The following is a 17,747-nucleotide window of genomic DNA, read 5'->3' as shown; positions in this document are numbered from 1 at the left end:
CGGAGTTGGATCAAGGTAAGCATTAGAACTATGCGTATGAACAGGGCTTGAAATTAATGGTTGCCCGGTTGCCAATGGCCACCTAAAGTCCCGCCGGGCAACCTAAAAGCGGTGTCATTTTGACGGGACACCTACCGTTCAACTCTGAGCAGGCCCCCCTCTCTATCTCTCTCTCTGTCACTCTCCGTGTCCGGGCCGCCGGGTCTCTGCTCTCCGGCCGCTCCTTATCCGCCAGCATGACCGGCCGCCTTGCACATGCGCACTTCCACGGCTAGCACATACTCCCCTCTGCACATGCGCACTGCCACGGCCAGCACATCATCGGCCGCCCTGTACATGGTCACTGCCTCGGCGTGACTTAGAGATTTAAGACTGAAAATTGATACTTTATTTTTTTTAGTAACCAAGTTATCAACGCATAATTTTTTGTCTGTTGGAAAACAAAATATAGTGGCACATCTGTTTGACTTGCAGTCTCACACACCCGAGATCTGTGCTCGATCATGTCCTCGGGCATTGTCTGTATTGAATTTGCACATTCTCCCTGCAAGCGTGTGGGTTTCATCCCACATCCCAAAGACTCATTGAATTTGTAGGTTAACTTGTCTCTGCAAAATTGCCCCTAATGTGTAGGGAGTGGGTGAGGAAAGTGGAATAACAGAACTTGTGTGAATAGGTGGTAGACAAAAAAGCTGGAGAAAATCAGCGGGTGAGGCAGCATCTATGGAGCGAAGGAAATAGGCAACGTTTCAGGTCGAGACCCTTCTTCAGACTGATGTCGGGGGGGGGGGGGGGGAAGAAAGGAAGACGCAGAGACAGTAGGCTGTGGGAGAACTGGGAATGGGAAGGGAAGGAGGGAGAAAGCAAGGACTACCTGAAATTGGAGAAGCCAATGTTCATACCGCTGGGCTGTAAACTACCCAAGCGAAATATGAGGTGCTGTTCCTCCAATTTGCGGTGGCCTCGCTCTGGCCATGGAGGAGGCCCAGGCCAGAAAGGTCAGATTCGTAATGGGAGGCGCAGTTGAAGTGCTGAGCCACCGGGAGATCAGGTTGGTTATTGAGAACTAAGTGTTAGAAGCGATCACCAAACCTGCGCTTGATCTCACCGAGGTTGATCATACGCTGAATAATCCAACCACATTTTTGTTTGGAAGTGGAAAGAAAGAATAGAAATTGCATTTATTGCAACGTGTAAAAAGAGTTGAGATACTGTATTATAGTTTTGCTGCATGTCATTGTGGTATATATACGTCTTGATTGGTGAATATGTTTAGTTTGTGACTTTATTTGAAGCAGAAATAATATGTGAATGCTTCATTGAGCATAATTCCGACTGGTAACTACGCACTTCGTCCAAGCACATTATCGCACTCGTCATTCAAGCCATCTTAAATAACCACCTAAACGATCATTTGGCAACCTAAAAAGCTGCCTAGGTTTCCCGGCTGGTAATGGAGAAAAAAAGTTAAGTGAGAGCCCTGATGGAACTGCGGATGCTGGTGTAAACCAAAGATAGACACAAAATGTGCTGTTCTTTAACCTGAGTAAATTCAGTTTTATGCATTTGACTGAATGTTCACGTGGAAACTGTTGTATTCTTGAACAGTTCCAACAATTGTGTGTAGTTTGTATTATTTGGCCACTTTATTTCATTTTCTACCTTCTTTACCATTGGCAATGACTCTCCACAACTAGTGACATTGGAGTAAGTTTTCCTATTTTACTGCATTTTGTGTTACATTTACTTGCATTGCCATCTTGATTGAAACTTGTTAATTCAGGTGCTCCTCGGTTTGAAGCAACAAAGAAAACAGGTTATTTGTAGTTGGCTTTATCTTTGTAGTGGCTTTGCGTCGTCCATGGTATTTAAATGGTATTTAAATGCTATTTATTTCACTGCTATTTTGTTTTGCTTGGAAAAACTAACTGGTTTTGCCACACAAAAGTAAAACAATGAGACTTTAAGAAATGATCAGAAGGTGTAACAATAATTTACAGAGAGTTGAAATTTCAGATCAATGGACTAGGGTGAAGGCAGGCACGGGTTATTGATAGGGGATGATCAGCCATGATCACAATGATCATTCGGCTCGAAGGGCCGAATGGCCTCCTGCACCTATTTTCTATGTTTCTATGACTGATTGGATCTTGCTATAGTTACGTTAGAGAAAGCAGTAGGAGGAAAGAACGGGGAAATTACAAAAGATAAAATGAAGTGATTAACAAGTAATGTAACAATAGATGTCATAATGTAAATGGAAATAGTTGAATCCTCAGAAATTGTGAATATGGTATTGTTTTTAAATCTGTGTTGTGCATTCAAAAAATGAGGTGTGTTTTAACCTGCTAATTGTATTGATATAATCTAGATTGTTATCTAGAAATTCAATTGCATGATGATTGCACGGTGGGCGGCGCGACTCACGTCGCAGCTGCCTCTGCAGTCCGTCTGTCCTTTTGTTATTTTTTGTCCCGTTTTAATGTAGTTTTTTTTTTTTTGATGGGGTGCGTGTGTGTGTGCGTGTGGGGGGGAAACTTTTTCAATCTTTCCCCTGCACGGAGAACCCGACCTTTTCCCTGTTGGGTCTCCGTTGTCATTGGGGCTGCAACGTGGAGCGGCCTCCAGCAGGAACGACCTGGGGGCTCCAGTCGCGGAGCTGCAGAGCTATCACCATCACGGAGCTGGCCGAGTTCGGAGCGGGTGGAGCTGTGGTGGCGCGCTGCTGCGACCCGACTTTGGGAGATTCGGAGGCTCCAACCGCAGGTACGGTGGACAGTAATATCGGGAGCCCGCGGGTCCCTGCTGGGAAGACCGCTTTTCGGGGCTTCCGCATCGGCGACTTCTCCCGCCCGAGTCGCGGGGTCGAAGATTACCTGGAGCGGGGCCTTACAACACCGCCCCGCGCGGCTTGGACAATGGCTGCGGGACTTTGCTAGCGCCCGCCGGGGGCTCCAACAACAAGACCCGGAGCGCGGCCTTGCATCGCCCGGCGCGGCGTTAATGGCTGCGGGACAATTGCCATCACCACAATTATCCAGTGGGACCTCACTGCTGCAAGTTCCCAGTTAACTTTTCATCATTATCCCCATACCCCACTCTCACACAATGTCTCTTGTGGCCTCTGTGATCCCTCTGACCATCTGATCCTGAGGTGCTAATATAATATTTTGATCTCCATCTTTCTCTTTCTATCATTTAATTATTTGCTTGAATTTGTTCTCTTTCCTTTCTCCATAAATCTCCACTGCAATCATCACTGGTTGGAACACAGGCTCCAAACGAGTCTATTACCAGCATTCAATCTAGCTATCCGAACCTGTTTTATTCTCAAACCGAGTGAAGCAGCGGAGTGGGGTGAGGTGCCCATGATTAAAGTGGTCGATGATGTCCTGCTGCAATACCAGTCCAGCAAACCTACATGTGTACAGTAGAATACCTAAGTTTTCATTCTATGTGGCAATATCTTGGAAATCGTAGGTCTGGATCAATTTGATACCTCTCTCCTCATCTTTCAGTTGACAGAATTATAGCTCCCGGGAAATATTTGAACTCCAAGTCCATGTATTTCATAAGATCACGGGCCTCTCAATTTAAGTGTCTTGTAGTTGATGGCAGCTATGTAAAGAAGATTGGACTTGTTTTTGTACAACTGCCCTCTTTGGTGATACATCTTCTCATGAGTTAGGCCTTCTTGAAATGCTGCATTTGTGGTAGACACTGCTGTCACAATAATGTCAAATGGGAATTTCAGGATTGTGCTCTGACAGTTTTATACTGGTAACATCCTTTTTTTGAGTTTGAGTTAATCCTGTACCACGTATCCCTAAAGAAACATGTTTCAGTATTTATAACATTGCCTAACCACACATCTATCTTGCTTTTCTGCCTCTGATACTCTTCTCTTCATCATTAGTTGATAATGGTTTCTTCCTAGCTGTTAAAATGCAGCTGTACCATCCTATCACCAACTAGAGACCAGTCCTGACCTACCATCAACCTCATTGGAGTCCCTCGGACTATCTTTAATCAAACTTTACTGGACTTTATCTTGAACTGAACATTATTCCATTGATCCTGTATCTTTACACTGTAGATGGCTTGATTGTAATCATGTATTGTTTTGCTGACTAGATAGCAGACAACGAAAACGCTTTTCACTGTACAAGTGACAATCAACTATACTAAACAAAACTGGTCTTCCCATTTTTCTTTCTCCATAAATACCAGTTTGTTCCTCTCTGACATGTCTGCACTTTCTTTTTGTAAATAAACCAATTTACGACTATAAATCTCATCGTCACTTTGTTGTGTCAACGGTCCTCCGTATCACTAATGGATCTTGTTTTTAGGGATCTGATATTTGCTATCTTTAAATGACTCCACTGTATTTTACTTTGAAGTATTCTCAAATTCCTCTGACTGTTTTTTATTCCCATTGTAATTTGTCTTAGCTTTGTTGTTCCTTTTTGTGCAGCATCTTCAAAGTTTGTGAGATTAATTATTAAACTGAAAATTGATAATGCATAAACATTTTATACAGCAAATAATTGAACTAGTGCCTCAGGCTGAAAACCATGAACTCTTGGGAGACATTACAGTCATCTTTAAAAACTATTAGTCTATGCCCTTCCTTGTAACACAAGACTTCTTATGTTTGAAGTTCCTAAATTAGCATAATTCAAATTTGATAGCTATAATTTGGTCCATTCTTATGGGCCTGTCCCACTTAGGCGACTGCAGGAAACATAGAACATAGAAAATAGGTGCAGGAGTAGGCCATTCGGCCCTTCGAGCCTGCACCGCCATTCGATATGATCATGGCTGATCATCCAACTCAGTATCCCATCCCTGCCTTCTCTCCATACCCCCTGATCCCTTTAGCCACAAGGGCCACATCTAACTCCCTCTTAAATATAACCAATGAACTGGCCTCAACTACCTTCTGTGGCAGAGATCCTCGTTAAAGGATTTAAAGTGTACTCATTCCAATTACAGGGCCTCGAAAGAGTCCTGTATTATGAGACTTATGCAGTCGCCACATGTTCGAGGGTGGTTGCTGGTGAGTCGCCTTCATGGTCGTGAGAAGTTCGCTAATTATGGTCGCCACATACTTTTCAACATGTTGAAAAATTAGTGGTGACTAGAATGAAGCTGCCATGGAGAGTAGCGAGAATTCTCGTGCCATAGGTGGGTCGCCAGGAGGTCCTCGTGGGCTGCCAGGAGGTTGAAGGTTCTCAGGTTCTCGTACGTTGTAGCCAGTGCTGACCGGTGAATTTCATTAGTTCATTGGGGGAAAAAACGAAAGAGTGGTTTTCAAAACCAAGGATAACCGATAACCGATGTTAATATCCACCGAGCTTCACATCCGTGCATCTCTGGCTTCTTAAAAGCTGTCTCCACTTCTTCTCCCCCCTCTCCCCCTCTTTTAAAGGACTTTTAACTTCTTTATTACAGCGCCAACCTTCCTGTTCATTGAGGTGTGTGTATCACATTGGCTTTGCACCGTGTGAATTTCACTCAGATAGCGCTCCCCCCGCTTGACCTGTCTCTCGCCTGCATAACAGGCTGGTGAAGTGTTTGTGTGTTCCGCTCTGACAGTCGCCAACTTGATAGTCACCAGTCGCCTGAAAAATCGCCTAAGTGGGACAGGCCCATTAGTGTGTGTGACCAAAAATATGAAAAATTGTGGAATACATATTGTTTTGTACTGTATATATGATTCATATTTTTGTCGAAGTTTGACAAGTGAATTTTTTATGTTATGCTGACAATGTTTGTTTAGGATCAGAGGCCAAATGTGACTGGTCGTGTGTGTGACCTCACATGGAAGCATTTTGTTCATAACATCTTACAAACTCTGAATTTTAAAAGGCTAGAATGTTCATATCTTTAGCAGACATACATTATAGTTCTGTAGGTAGGAAAATAGCAATGAATAAGATTAATCGCGTACAATAATTTTTTAATGTTTATGTAATGACATCTGGTCACATGTGTGAAATTTGGTTCCCTGTCCAAAGAATGGCCCTTACAAACTGAATTTTAAAACTCTGGAATGTTCTTATCTTTAGCAGACATGCACTATAGTTCTGTAGGTAGGAAAATAGCAATGAATAAGATTAATCTCTTGCAAGAATTTTTTGATCTATTTATGTGATGCCATTTGGTCACGTGTGTGATATTTTGATTCAGTTGCAACGAATGGCCCATTTGCTGTTGAACTTGCAGTATCTAATGTGGTATTGTTAACTCTCTTGACTTGACTTAAGGGTTGTGTGTGCATTTCATTAAGGATGTAAACACCAGTGTTTTGCAATCTTCAATTTTCAGCAGGATCTCCAGTAAAAAAATGATCCTGACCATCTTTGATTATTCACTGGCTTTCCAAACATAAATTAAAACCCTCTTGGAATCTTTTCAATAATTTGCCTCCCTGTTAGAATTGTCTTAAAAATATTCAGCAACTTTTCCTTTTCCACCCTTTAAAAAACAATTCTAAACGGAAAACCTGTTTGCCTTGTTTCTGTTTTAAATGAGTGTCTCTACTTTTGAACAGTGATTTTGTTTCCTCCCCAGCACTAGATTTTCTTACAAAAAGGGAACTTCTTCACATCTATCTTGTCAAGACCACTCGGGACCCTTTCTATCAACCAATCCTTCTTAGAAGAGGATATAAAGCTAACTATCCACATTTTCTTTGACAACCTGTCTATTCCAAGTATTAGTTTAGTAACTCTTCTTTGAATTGCTTATGCTGTATTAAGCTTCCTTTAAAAATAGGGTGACCTATTTCAAGGAAGAATGTGCAATGTCTCAAAAAACTGAAGGGAACTCCCCCCCTTTGCAATTAATAACATTTTGTCTGTTTTTCTAATTACTTGGGGAAATGCGTATTGCCCATTTACAAATCATACACTTAAGATCTTGTGTATCAAGGTGCTGCAGTTTAGGTGATAATCTTTTTTCCCTCCTGGCAAAGTGATGGATTCAAAATTTCTCGCATTCTAATCCATTTTCAGATCTTTGCCCACCACTTAACCTATATTCCTTTGTAGGTTCCTCATATTCCACTTGTTTTCCTATCTTTTTGTATCAGCCAATTTGTCAAACATACCTATAATATGTCCATCCAAGTCATCATATAAATCCTAAGCATTTTAAATCCAGCACATATTACATCTTGCTAAACAAAAAGAGAGCCTTTTTTTAAATGATAATAACCCATGATGTATCACCTTATTAAAATCTAAATATAGGTCATCCATTTGTTCTCCTCTAAACTCTAAATATTTTAGAGAATGAAACAATGAAATTGTAGATAAATTAGCTGAACATTAAGGTAGGCAAGTTATAATCAATGTAAATTGAAGCATTGGATTGCAAAGGTAATGTCAAAGGGCAAAACTATCACTGATTTCTATTTTGATCATTCTGAGATTATTTATTTCTGATACAAAAAGGTAGAACAGCGTATTTGCTAAATGGTGATGAAGCTGGAAGACTCGATGGGCGTAATTTGGGTATTACGTTTACGTACATCAACAGAATAGGTACAGAACATAATTTGAGAGGTTTATGCATGTGCACTTCATATCTAGAGAAGAGGTTCAAGGAAATAGAATTTATGGTACAGTTCTAGAAACCCTTGACCACATCTGGAGTAATCTGTACAGTTCTTGGTGAGATACAGAAGGATTATTTGGTTTTGCAAATTGCATTGTTAAATGAAAAATAGAAGGTTTCCATTCCAGCTGGTTCATTTTTTGAGATGTATTAACAATTATATTAACGTTAATTGCTCCATGAGTGTTTCACTTAAATAATTTTGTAATAAATTTCCTGTGGCACAGCTCACAAGTTGTCTTGGGCCTTGATCGCAGTTTTTTATTTTTACTGCAGCCCAACTGAAGTCCCAGACCTCTTCTTCACAGATGCCCACAATACTTCCCGAGTAGTTGCTGAAGTCTTAACCATTTTGGAAGAAGAAAGACAGAAATTCAGAGAATAAAACTGACAGATTTTCATGATTTTCAGTAAGTTTTGTAAATGGTAGGTAGTTAGTATTACAAATACTTGAGGCTTGTGCCTTTTAGTGTAATATTGCCACTCCCATAATTCAGTATTTTTTAACTTGAGAGTAGGTAGTGAGTTATTATTTTTAAGATGACTAAATGTCAGAAACCACATTCAAGATCCTCCTATAAATGGTACCATGAGACCGGTATCTTTAGAATATTGTGCAAACTTCTCGATGACTTTTATGCCAGAAATTATAATGGATCCATTATAAATATTTATAATGGAATCTTTGTAAACATTTTGCTATCATGCTCATGATGTACTTGATTCATTCGTGATATGTTGTGAAGGAATGTTATTCTCTATTATTCTTTGCTGAAATTCCCAAAACTGAAAACCATATTTAACATGTTTTTATTATTGTGCTTTTGCTATACCTACTGAGAAAATGGATTTCGCCTATTTTTGGTGTACTGAGGAACCATTTCATCCCAATACCAAATTGAGGTCACAGAAACATAGCAAAATTGGCACATTTTTATTTTGTGGAATAAAAGGATTGCTGTGAGTTACTCCATTTAAGAAGTATTAAAATACAACTTGGATGTTCACATATAAGAACTATAGCATGCAGTTGCTGTCTTATCCATGTACCGCCTACCATGAAGCACGCTGATGCCATCGATTTTGTCTGCTATTGCCACATAGGCTGGATACATGAAAGATAGGTGCAACAGGACATGGTGGATAATTGTGTAGGAGGTCTCCAGTTGCTTCTCGAGACCAGATGGACTATTCATGCCTTGTGCAGTGGGTGATCCTGAGCCACAAAAGGCTGCAGCAGCAGCTCTGGGGCCTCAGATTGAGATACCTGTGAACAGAAGTTATCAGTGCACAAATGCTCGGCAATGAGATTTTTCGATGCATTTCAATGTTTTCTTATTGCTGGCTGTAAATTTTTTAATATCTTCATTCAAATTCGCTGCTTCGCATTGGCACACATCTCAGTAAATTGTAAGATAATGAATGTTCTAAGTTGTGACGTTAATTCAATTTGTTGGATTATAATTATTCACCAAAATTAATTTGTAATAATGATGACAGCATCACATAGAGTAAATCGTGTCAGGAAATGGCCAGTACAATTTCCTGATAGATAGAATATCAACAGAAGTGGGCAAAAACCCATTAAAATAGTATAATGTATTGTTTTTAATTAAGCATTTATTCATTAAAGAAAGGCACAAACGGATCCAGTTTCTAGTCAATTATCAATTGATAATTTAATTTTTTGAAACTCGCGTGCAACAGCCTGTTTCAAAAAACTAGGTTTTGATTAGTTATTTTACATCCACTTGGGAAAAATTCCAGCTGAATCCATGCAGTTTGGAGAATATTTAATTGCAATAATACAACACTGTCTCTTCAACCTTTCATGATTGTTTCTCCTTCAAAAAGCATTAAAACAAACAATTGATTGAGGTTATTAACTCTTATTTTGTTAATGTTTATTAACAAACTCTTTCATATAAATCAACCATAGATGCACAACCAATGATTAAAATCAATTATGGATTTTTGTTGACTTATGTTTTATTGTAAATACATTTTTGTCGCACATGTTGATTGGACATCTAAATTACTTTTGAAACGTACTTTCCAGGCATACAACTTTGAAAATTAAGAACAGTGTACGGTATATTGGAGGAGTTGAGTTTTTTTTGTTCAGCTGATAACATATTTGACAAAGTTCAATTTCTGAATACCTGACAAGATCCTTGGGATCAGGACAGTTTTTTATCTGCTTCATAATAAAAATGAACAGGATGTAACGTGCAAAACGTAATGAAGTATATTGTGGTACGTATAGCTTTAATGCTAACACCAAGACCAAAATAATCAAAACTAAAAAGGCGTGGCAGATCAATCAGGATGTTTCTAAAAATTTCTACATCTGTGTTATTTAGATCTGTCTTTTTTTCTGGTTTGTATTATCAGTTTCATATTTCCTCATGGCATAGAAAATGGCCATTCAGCACATGAAATTAGACACCATTCTCTCAAATATGCTGTTTTAGCAACTCCCCTCACACCAGCCACCAATATTCAGGGTAATTTGCAGCGGCCAGTTAACTAGAAATCAGCAGATTTTTGGAACATGCTGAGAAACCACTGCACGAGCAAAATCCATGAAAGCACAGAAAAAACGTGCTAACCAATTGCGTCTGAGTCAGAATTGAACTCAGTCATTGAGACAATTGTACTAATTGCACTCCACTAAGTAAAGATTAAAACTAGTTGATTTTGAAATTGGGAATAAGCAAATTGCACAAAGCATGTTTTTGATAGATGCAGTTTGTTGTGGGGAGAAATAATCACAGAGAGAAAGACCACAAGCATCTGGGTTCAAATTCCAATGATTTCTCCCATGTAACATTCTCCTTTTCCATTACTGACCATATTGACAGCTAATCCCTTGTATATGCCTATTCATGCTTTGTTTTTATTCTTATGCCTGCTTTTTTCATCCGAATTAGAATAAGTTCACCAAAATTAGAAGTTTATAGCTTAACATTATTTCCTGGGGGGGGGGGGGGGTGGACTAATGTGGGATTATAAACCAAAGGTCCATGTCCCAAATCTAAAGAGAGGTGTCAGGGTCCACAACAACGAAGTAACGGATGAAGAAAAATATTTGATATTGATAATACATATGAGATATGCTCTGAGAAGTAAATAAAACATGATTTGGCAGGATTACAGGTAGGACATTGGTGCCTGCTATCAACTACATGGGAGATAGCAGACACTATCAATTACATGGGAGATTAGACCAAAAATACTTTAAAAACCTACTAATATTCTAAACAAGAAGATTTGGATGTTCTCGGTGTATCTCATCTACTGTGCCTGTTGTTTTCAGTGCACTTCATCTTTTGTATCCATTGTTCTCGGTACGTCATCTGCTGTATCCGTTGTTCTCGGTGTGGACTGTATATTTGCGACAACAAGCAAAGACTGGGCGATCATTTTGCTGGACACCTGCGCTCAGTCCAGGGCTCGAAATTAGTGGTTGCCCGGGTGCCACTGACCACTCAAAAGCGCCGCTATACACCCTAAACACCGAGTCATTTTGCCCGACTTAGAAACCAGATACTGGTTTGTACCAAAGATAGACCCAAAAAACCGGAGTAACTCCGCGGGTCAGGCAGCATCTCTGGAGAAAAGGAACGCGACGTTTTGTGTCGGCAGTGACGGCTGTAATGCATGGGAAAGATACTAGGTGCGGGGTGAGGAAGGGTCCGAGCGAATGACGGGCCCCCGAACAGCGGCTCCATCTCCTCCACCTTCCGCACCCCGCTCGCCCTGATAGCGGCCGCTGCTTGCAAACCCGCTAATGGCGCTTTAAAACAAACCCTCACGCACGCCGAGGGAGGGAGGGGGAGGCCTCGGCGTGCGGGAGGGTTTTTAAAAGCGCCGTTACTGCATTTGCAAGCAGAGGCCCTTATCAGGACGGGCGGGGGCGGGGGCGGGAGGAGGAGGTGATGGAGCCGCTGTTGCGGCCGCTGCTGCCGCTGTTCGGGGCCCGTCATTCGCTCCGACCCTTCTGAAGCAGCTGCACCAAAGATACTATACCTTTAGGATCTTTGAGCTGCACCGCTCGGCCCCGCACCTTGCTGTTGGCTGGCGGAGGAGGGAGGCGGTGGCGAGGAGTTCCCAACGGCCAAGGCAGCGGGGCGATGTTGTCCGAGGAGTGCTGACCCTCCTTCCTCCATAGCTCGCCCCCCCTTCTCTCTCTCTCTCTCTCTCTCTCTCTCTCTCTCTTGTACGCCCTCTCCATCCCCCCCCCCCCCTTATCCTGGGACCCCTCCTCTCCATCCCGCACTGATCCCCATTCCCGCCTCTATTCAGTCCTCACGGACATCCCCTGTGCTCATCTCCCCCCCCCCCCCCCCCCCAATCTATTCATCCTGCGCTGATCACCCTATCCACCTCGCATTGATTCTCCTGCCACCCCCCCATCCATCCTACACTGGTTCCCCAATTCATCCTGTACTTACCCCTTTCCCATCCATCCTGCACTTCTCCTCCATCCATCCTGTACTAATCCACGCATTCATCCCGTACTGACCCACCCTCCATTTACCCTGCACCTTCCCCCTCATTCATTCTGTAGTGATTCCCCCATTCATCCTGCACAGACCATCCGATCCACACTGTACTGACCCCACCCCCCCCCCCCATTCATCCTGTGCTGATCTCCCCCCCCCCCCCATCCATCCTGTACTGATCCTCCCATTCAAGAAGAATGGGGGGAACAGTCTGAAGAAGGGTCTCGACCCGAAACGTTGCCTATTTCCTTCGCTCCATAGATGCTGCCTCACCCGCTGAGTTTCTCCAGCACTTTTGTCTACCCCCATCCATCCCGTACTGAACCCCCCCATTCAACACCACTGACATCCCCCGTGCTCTCCCCTCATAATTTTACCTACTCCAACCACCACGTACTAATTCACCTGCCTCAATCCATCCATTCTGCACCGACTGCCTTCTAACCCCCCCCACCCCCCGCCATCTATCCACCCCGCACTGATTCACACACACCCCCCTCCCTGACCCTATTGTCCTGGGAATGTCTTCAGAGCGAACATTGACGATGTTTGATAATGGAATGCAATCAAATGTGTTTTAATTCCCAATGTTATTATTTGTTTTATCCATAAAGATGGATTAATTAAATTGTAAACACGTGAAACATTAAAACCGCAGTGTTCGATTGTCACTGCTGCCGTTGACACGTTATTACAGAATTCATTTTAACGGCAAATCAATGCTCTTAATATGGAGTATCAGTACTGTAGTTATTTAATGAGCAACATTCACAACTATATGTACGCATATATGTTACCATAATAATCCAACCACATTTTTGTTTGGAAGTGGAAAGAACTAATAGAAATTGAATTTAATTGCAATGTGTAAAAAGAGTTGAGATACTGTCTTATAATTTTGCTGCATGTCATTGTGGGATATATCATGTCTTGATTGGTGAATATGTTTAGTTTGTGACTTTATTTGAAGCTGAAATAATATGTGAATGCTTCATTGAGTATAATTCCGACTGGTAACTACGCACTTCGTCCGAGCACATTATCGCACGCGTCATGCAAGCCATCTTAAATGACCACCTAAACTGTCATTTGGCAACCTAAAAAGCTGCCACGGTTGCCCGGCTGGCAACAGGGAAAAAAAGTTAAGCGAGAGCCCTGCAGTCCCCCTTGGCCAACACAGTTTCCCAGTTGCCAAGTGTTTCAATTACCCTTCTTGTTCCCTTTCTGTCCTGGGCTGCTTCCACTGTCAGAGTGAGGCCACGCGCAACTTGCAGGAACAGCACCTCATAATAATAATAATAATAATAATATATCTTTTATTGTCATTGCACGTCAGTGCAATGAGATTTAGTGTGCAGCTCCACTGATGTACAAGAAAGGTAAATAAATACAATACATAAATAAGCAAGCTGAATTGATTGACGTGACCATCTGAGGGAGACTGTCCAAAGGGAGTGGGTGGGGGGGGGGGCACTCATTAGGGCCGGTTCAGAGCCGCTATAGCTCTTGGGATAAAACTGTTCCTGAGTCTAGAGGTTCGGGCGTAGAAGGCCTTGTAACGTCTGCCGGAGGGAAGTAGTTGAAACAGACCGTGGCAGGGGTGTGATGAGTCCTTATGGATGCTGAGGGCCTTCCTGAGGCACCGCGTGTGGTAGATGCCCTCCAAGGCTGGTAGCTCTGTCCCGATGATCCGCTGCGCTCTGTTGACTACGCGCTGAAGAGCTCTCCTCTCCGCCTCCGTGCAGCTGAGATACCACACAGAGATGCCATAAGTTAGTATGCTCTCTGTGGTGCAGCGGTAGAACGTTGTCAGCAGCTGTTGGGGCAGACCAGTCTTTTTTAATGTCCTCAGGAAGAACAGTCGTTGCTGTGCCTTCTTGACCAGCGCGGCGGTGTTTGTGGACCATGTGAGGTCTTCTGAAATGTGAGTGCCCAGAAACTTAAAGCTGGACACTCTCTCCACACTTTCCCCGTAAATGGAGATTGGGGCGTATTCTCCAGAATGGGACCTCCTGAAGTCAATAATCAGCTCCTTGGTCTTGGAGGTGTTTAGTGCCAAGTTGCTATTGGCGCACCAGTCCGCCAGATTCTGCACCTCCGCTCTGTAGTTTGTTTCATCACCGTTGGTGATCAGCCCAATCACTGTTGTGTCGTCTGCAAACTTCACGATGGTGTTGGTGTCGAATGCAGGGACACAGTCGTGAGTGAAGAGGGAGTAGAGCATGGGGCTTAGTACACAACCCTGTGGTGTGCCGGTGCTCAGGGTGATGGTGGAGGACAGGTGCGGGCCCAGTCTCACTGCCTGCGGTCGCTCCGTGAGAAAGTTCAGGATCCAAGCGCATATCGGTGAGCTGAGGCCTAGCTGGTGGAGTTTGGTGGTGAGCTTGGTGGGGATGACCGTATTGAATGCAGAGCTATAGTCAATGAAGAGCATCCTCACATCCGTGCCCTGTCTGTCCAGGTGAGTCAGGACAGTGTGAAGGGCCAGAGAGATGGCATCCTCTGTCGATCTATTTGCCCTGTATGCAAATTGATGGGAGTCCAGTGAGGCAGGGATGCTGGATTTAATATGGGAGAGGACCAGCCTTTCGAAGCACTTCATAGGGATTGGAGTCAGGGCAACCGGCCGGTAGTCGTTGAGGTTGGTGATTTTGGACTTTTTCGGCACCGGCACTATGGTGGCTGTTTTCAGGCACTTGGGGACCGTTGCCAGAGATAGAGATAGATTGAAGATTCTCGTGAATACCTCCGCCAGCTGTCCAGCACAGTCCTTTAATACTCTTCCCTGTACTCCATCCGGGCCTGCAGCCTTGCGTGGATTGATCCTACGCAGAGCGCACTGTACCTCCTGAGTGCTCAGTGTTAAGGCCTGTCCCTCCGCTATGGCCGGGGTTATTCCACACCTGGTGGTGTTGCCAGTATCGAACCGGGCAAAGAAGGTGTTTAGTTCGTTGGCAGTGTGATATCACCGTGGGGGCAGGCGGGGCTGCTCTTGTTGTCAGTGATGTCCCTGACACCCTGCCACATGCTTCTGGTGTCCGCGGTATTGAAGTGGTCTTCTACCCTTTGCCTGTGGATGACTTTGGCCTTTCTTATGCCTCTGTTCAGGTTCGACCTGGCCGCACTGTAAGCAGAAGTGTCCCTGGATTTAAAGGCGTTGTTGCGTGCCCTTAGCAGATCCTGAACCTCCTTGTTCATCCAGGGTTTCCGGTTTGGGAACATCTTTATTTGCTTGTCCACTGTGACAGTCTCCACACAGCAGTTGATGTAGGAGAGCACAGTGGATGTGTACTCCTCCAAGTCTATCTCTGTACCACTGGTAGCCTGTTGTGCAAACAGGTCCCAGTCGGTGCGATCAAAGCAGTCCTGGAGTTGTAGGGTGGCGTCCTCGGGCCATATTTTGACCGTCCTTATTGCAGGTTTGGTCTTGCGGATGAGGGGTCTGTATGCAGGCAGTAGAAACAGTGAGAAGTGATCGGATTGTTCCAGGGATGGGCGGGGGAGAGCTCTGTATGCGTCCTTGATGTTGGTGTACACTTTATCCAACGTGTTTGAGCCCCTGGTAGGGCACTGCACATGCTGGTGGAATTTGCGGAGTGTGGCACGTAGGTCGACTTGGTTAAAGTCCCCTGCAACAATGAAGGCACCGTCGGGGTGAGCATCCTGCTGCTTACTGATGGCCGAGTGCAGCTGTGCTAGCGCTAGGTTAACATTAGCCTGTGGTGGGATGTATATGGCCATGATGATAACCACAGTAAACTCCCGAGGCAGGTAAAACGGTCTACATTTAAGCAGTAGGTATTCCAGGTCTGGGGAACAGTAGCTCTCTATTGCAGTGTGGATGGTGCACCAGTCATTGTTGATGTAGATGCAGAGCCCGCCACCCTTGCTCTTACCGTAGTCCTTTGTTCTATCAGCACGATCCAGTGACCGGTTGGTCAGGTCCACAGCCCCATCGGGAACCAGCGCGCTGAGCCTGGTCTCTGTGAAGATCAGCACACAGCAGTCTTCCAGGGATCGCTGGGTGTTGATCCAGAGCCTTACCTCATCCAGCTTGTTGGTGAGTGACCGGACATTCGCCAGAAAGACGCCTGGGAGCGATGGTCTTTGTGGAGCCCTCCGTAGCCTGTCCTGCACCCCCGCTCGCCTTCCACGTTTCTGCTTCCGTTCCCGGCGCTTGCTCCGTCTCCTGCCCTCCGGAGTGGTGATCCAAGGGGCTTTCCTGCCCGGCTCTGACGGGACGGTAAGGGTACTGTAGTACTCACACGCCAGTTTCTCGCAGCCACGTCCGATGCTGAGTAGTTCCGAGCGGCTCCATGTGCGACCAGTCGGGATTGCGATGCGGGTCTTGGATTCCCTCGTCCTGTAGGTGAGTTTCTTCTTATGGTTCCTGGGGTTTCCGGGGTTACTAGGGTTCCTATGGGTTCTAGGGGTTCTGGGGTATATTGCTTGGGCAGCTTGCAACGCAGTGGTATGAATATTGATTTTGCTAATTTCAAGTAACCATTGTATTCCTTTTCTCTCCATCTGTCCCCCACCATAGCTGTCTTGTTTGTTTCCCATCATTATCACATTTTCTACCATAAACAATTGACTATTGTGGGCTCCTTTGTACCTTTTCATAATTCTAGTTTCCTTCTCCCTTGACTCTTTGTATGAAGAAGGGTCTCGACCCGAAACGTCACCTATTCCTTTTCTCCAGAGATGCTGCCTGACCCGCGAAAGCCAGCATTTTTTGTCTATCTTCAATGAAGATTATACAGCACAGAATATTTTACATAGAAAATAATTTGTTTGGGAGGAGTGGGTAACTATGATAAAATACTGTGACAATTGGAGAACAGGATAATCTGTTTGATAGTAGAATTTATAATTCCTCCATAATGTTTCACTTGGCAGTGATTTCAAAGTTAAATATATAATTTTAATTATTAAATCTTTTTAAATTTGTTTGGAGATTCTATCAATCGGGGGGGGGGGGACTATATAAACACAGCTGTAATTTATACATGGTTAAACCAAATATATAAAAATGTTATTTGATTTTATCCTTGATAGATACATTCTACTACACCTTGCCATGTGATTCCAGGGCAATTGCATCCACTTATCCCCATAAGATCATGCAGAGGCCCAACTGAACCATGATTCAGATAATTGTTTATTCTTAACTGATTTGTTTCTGTTTGTTATCTGTCTATTCCCATGCCTGGCTCTTTGTGTTTGAGTGTTTATCTTACTGTTTTCTCAAATTCCCCATTGATATCCTGTTCAATGTTTGTTCTCAGTTTTTATTCGTTTGAGGTACACACAACAATTTAGCTTCACATTCAACTAAAGTTTCATTATTGCAGTCCTTTTAAATTCATGCTATCCTTGCTTCATCATTCATCCAGCTCGTTGCATTGCGAGAATCATAGAGTGACACAACATGGAAACAGACCAACATGGAAGCACACCACTGGTTACAGGCCTTCAGCCTGTAAAAGGGCTCTACCAACACTCTGTCTCCAACCTTCAAGCCTTTTTTGTATCCAATTAATTAGCTTGTCCCGAAACCCATATGATCTAACCGAGACCAACCTAAAGTTGCTAACGTCCACGTAGACAACG

At 43.6% G+C, this 17,747-nt stretch overlaps 1 protein-coding gene across 3 annotated transcripts in view; it reads left to right on the top strand.

Moving 5' to 3' along the window:
* The window catches only part of ppp2r2d (protein phosphatase 2 regulatory subunit Bdelta), a 62,271-nt gene that overhangs the window by 11,829 nt on the left and 32,695 nt on the right, over positions 1–17,747 (top strand). The window contains exon 1 of one of the 3 annotated variants that reach the window (XM_033033662.1): positions 7,930–8,036. The exons of the other annotated variants lie outside the window; for them this stretch is intronic. Coding sequence (XP_032889553.1) covers positions 8,027–8,036 — 10 coding nt within the window. The 5' untranslated portion in view covers positions 7,930–8,026. Of the gene's footprint in view, positions 1–7,929; positions 8,037–17,747 lie in introns of those variants that run through there. 3 annotated transcript variants of the gene reach the window in all.

Source organism: Amblyraja radiata, chromosome 15, assembly GCF_010909765.2.
Source record: "Amblyraja radiata isolate CabotCenter1 chromosome 15, sAmbRad1.1.pri, whole genome shotgun sequence".
NCBI lineage: Eukaryota > Metazoa > Chordata > Chondrichthyes > Rajiformes > Rajidae > Amblyraja > Amblyraja radiata.
The sequence above is the reverse complement of the archived record's forward strand: the minus strand, read 5'-3'. Positions and strand labels throughout refer to the sequence as shown.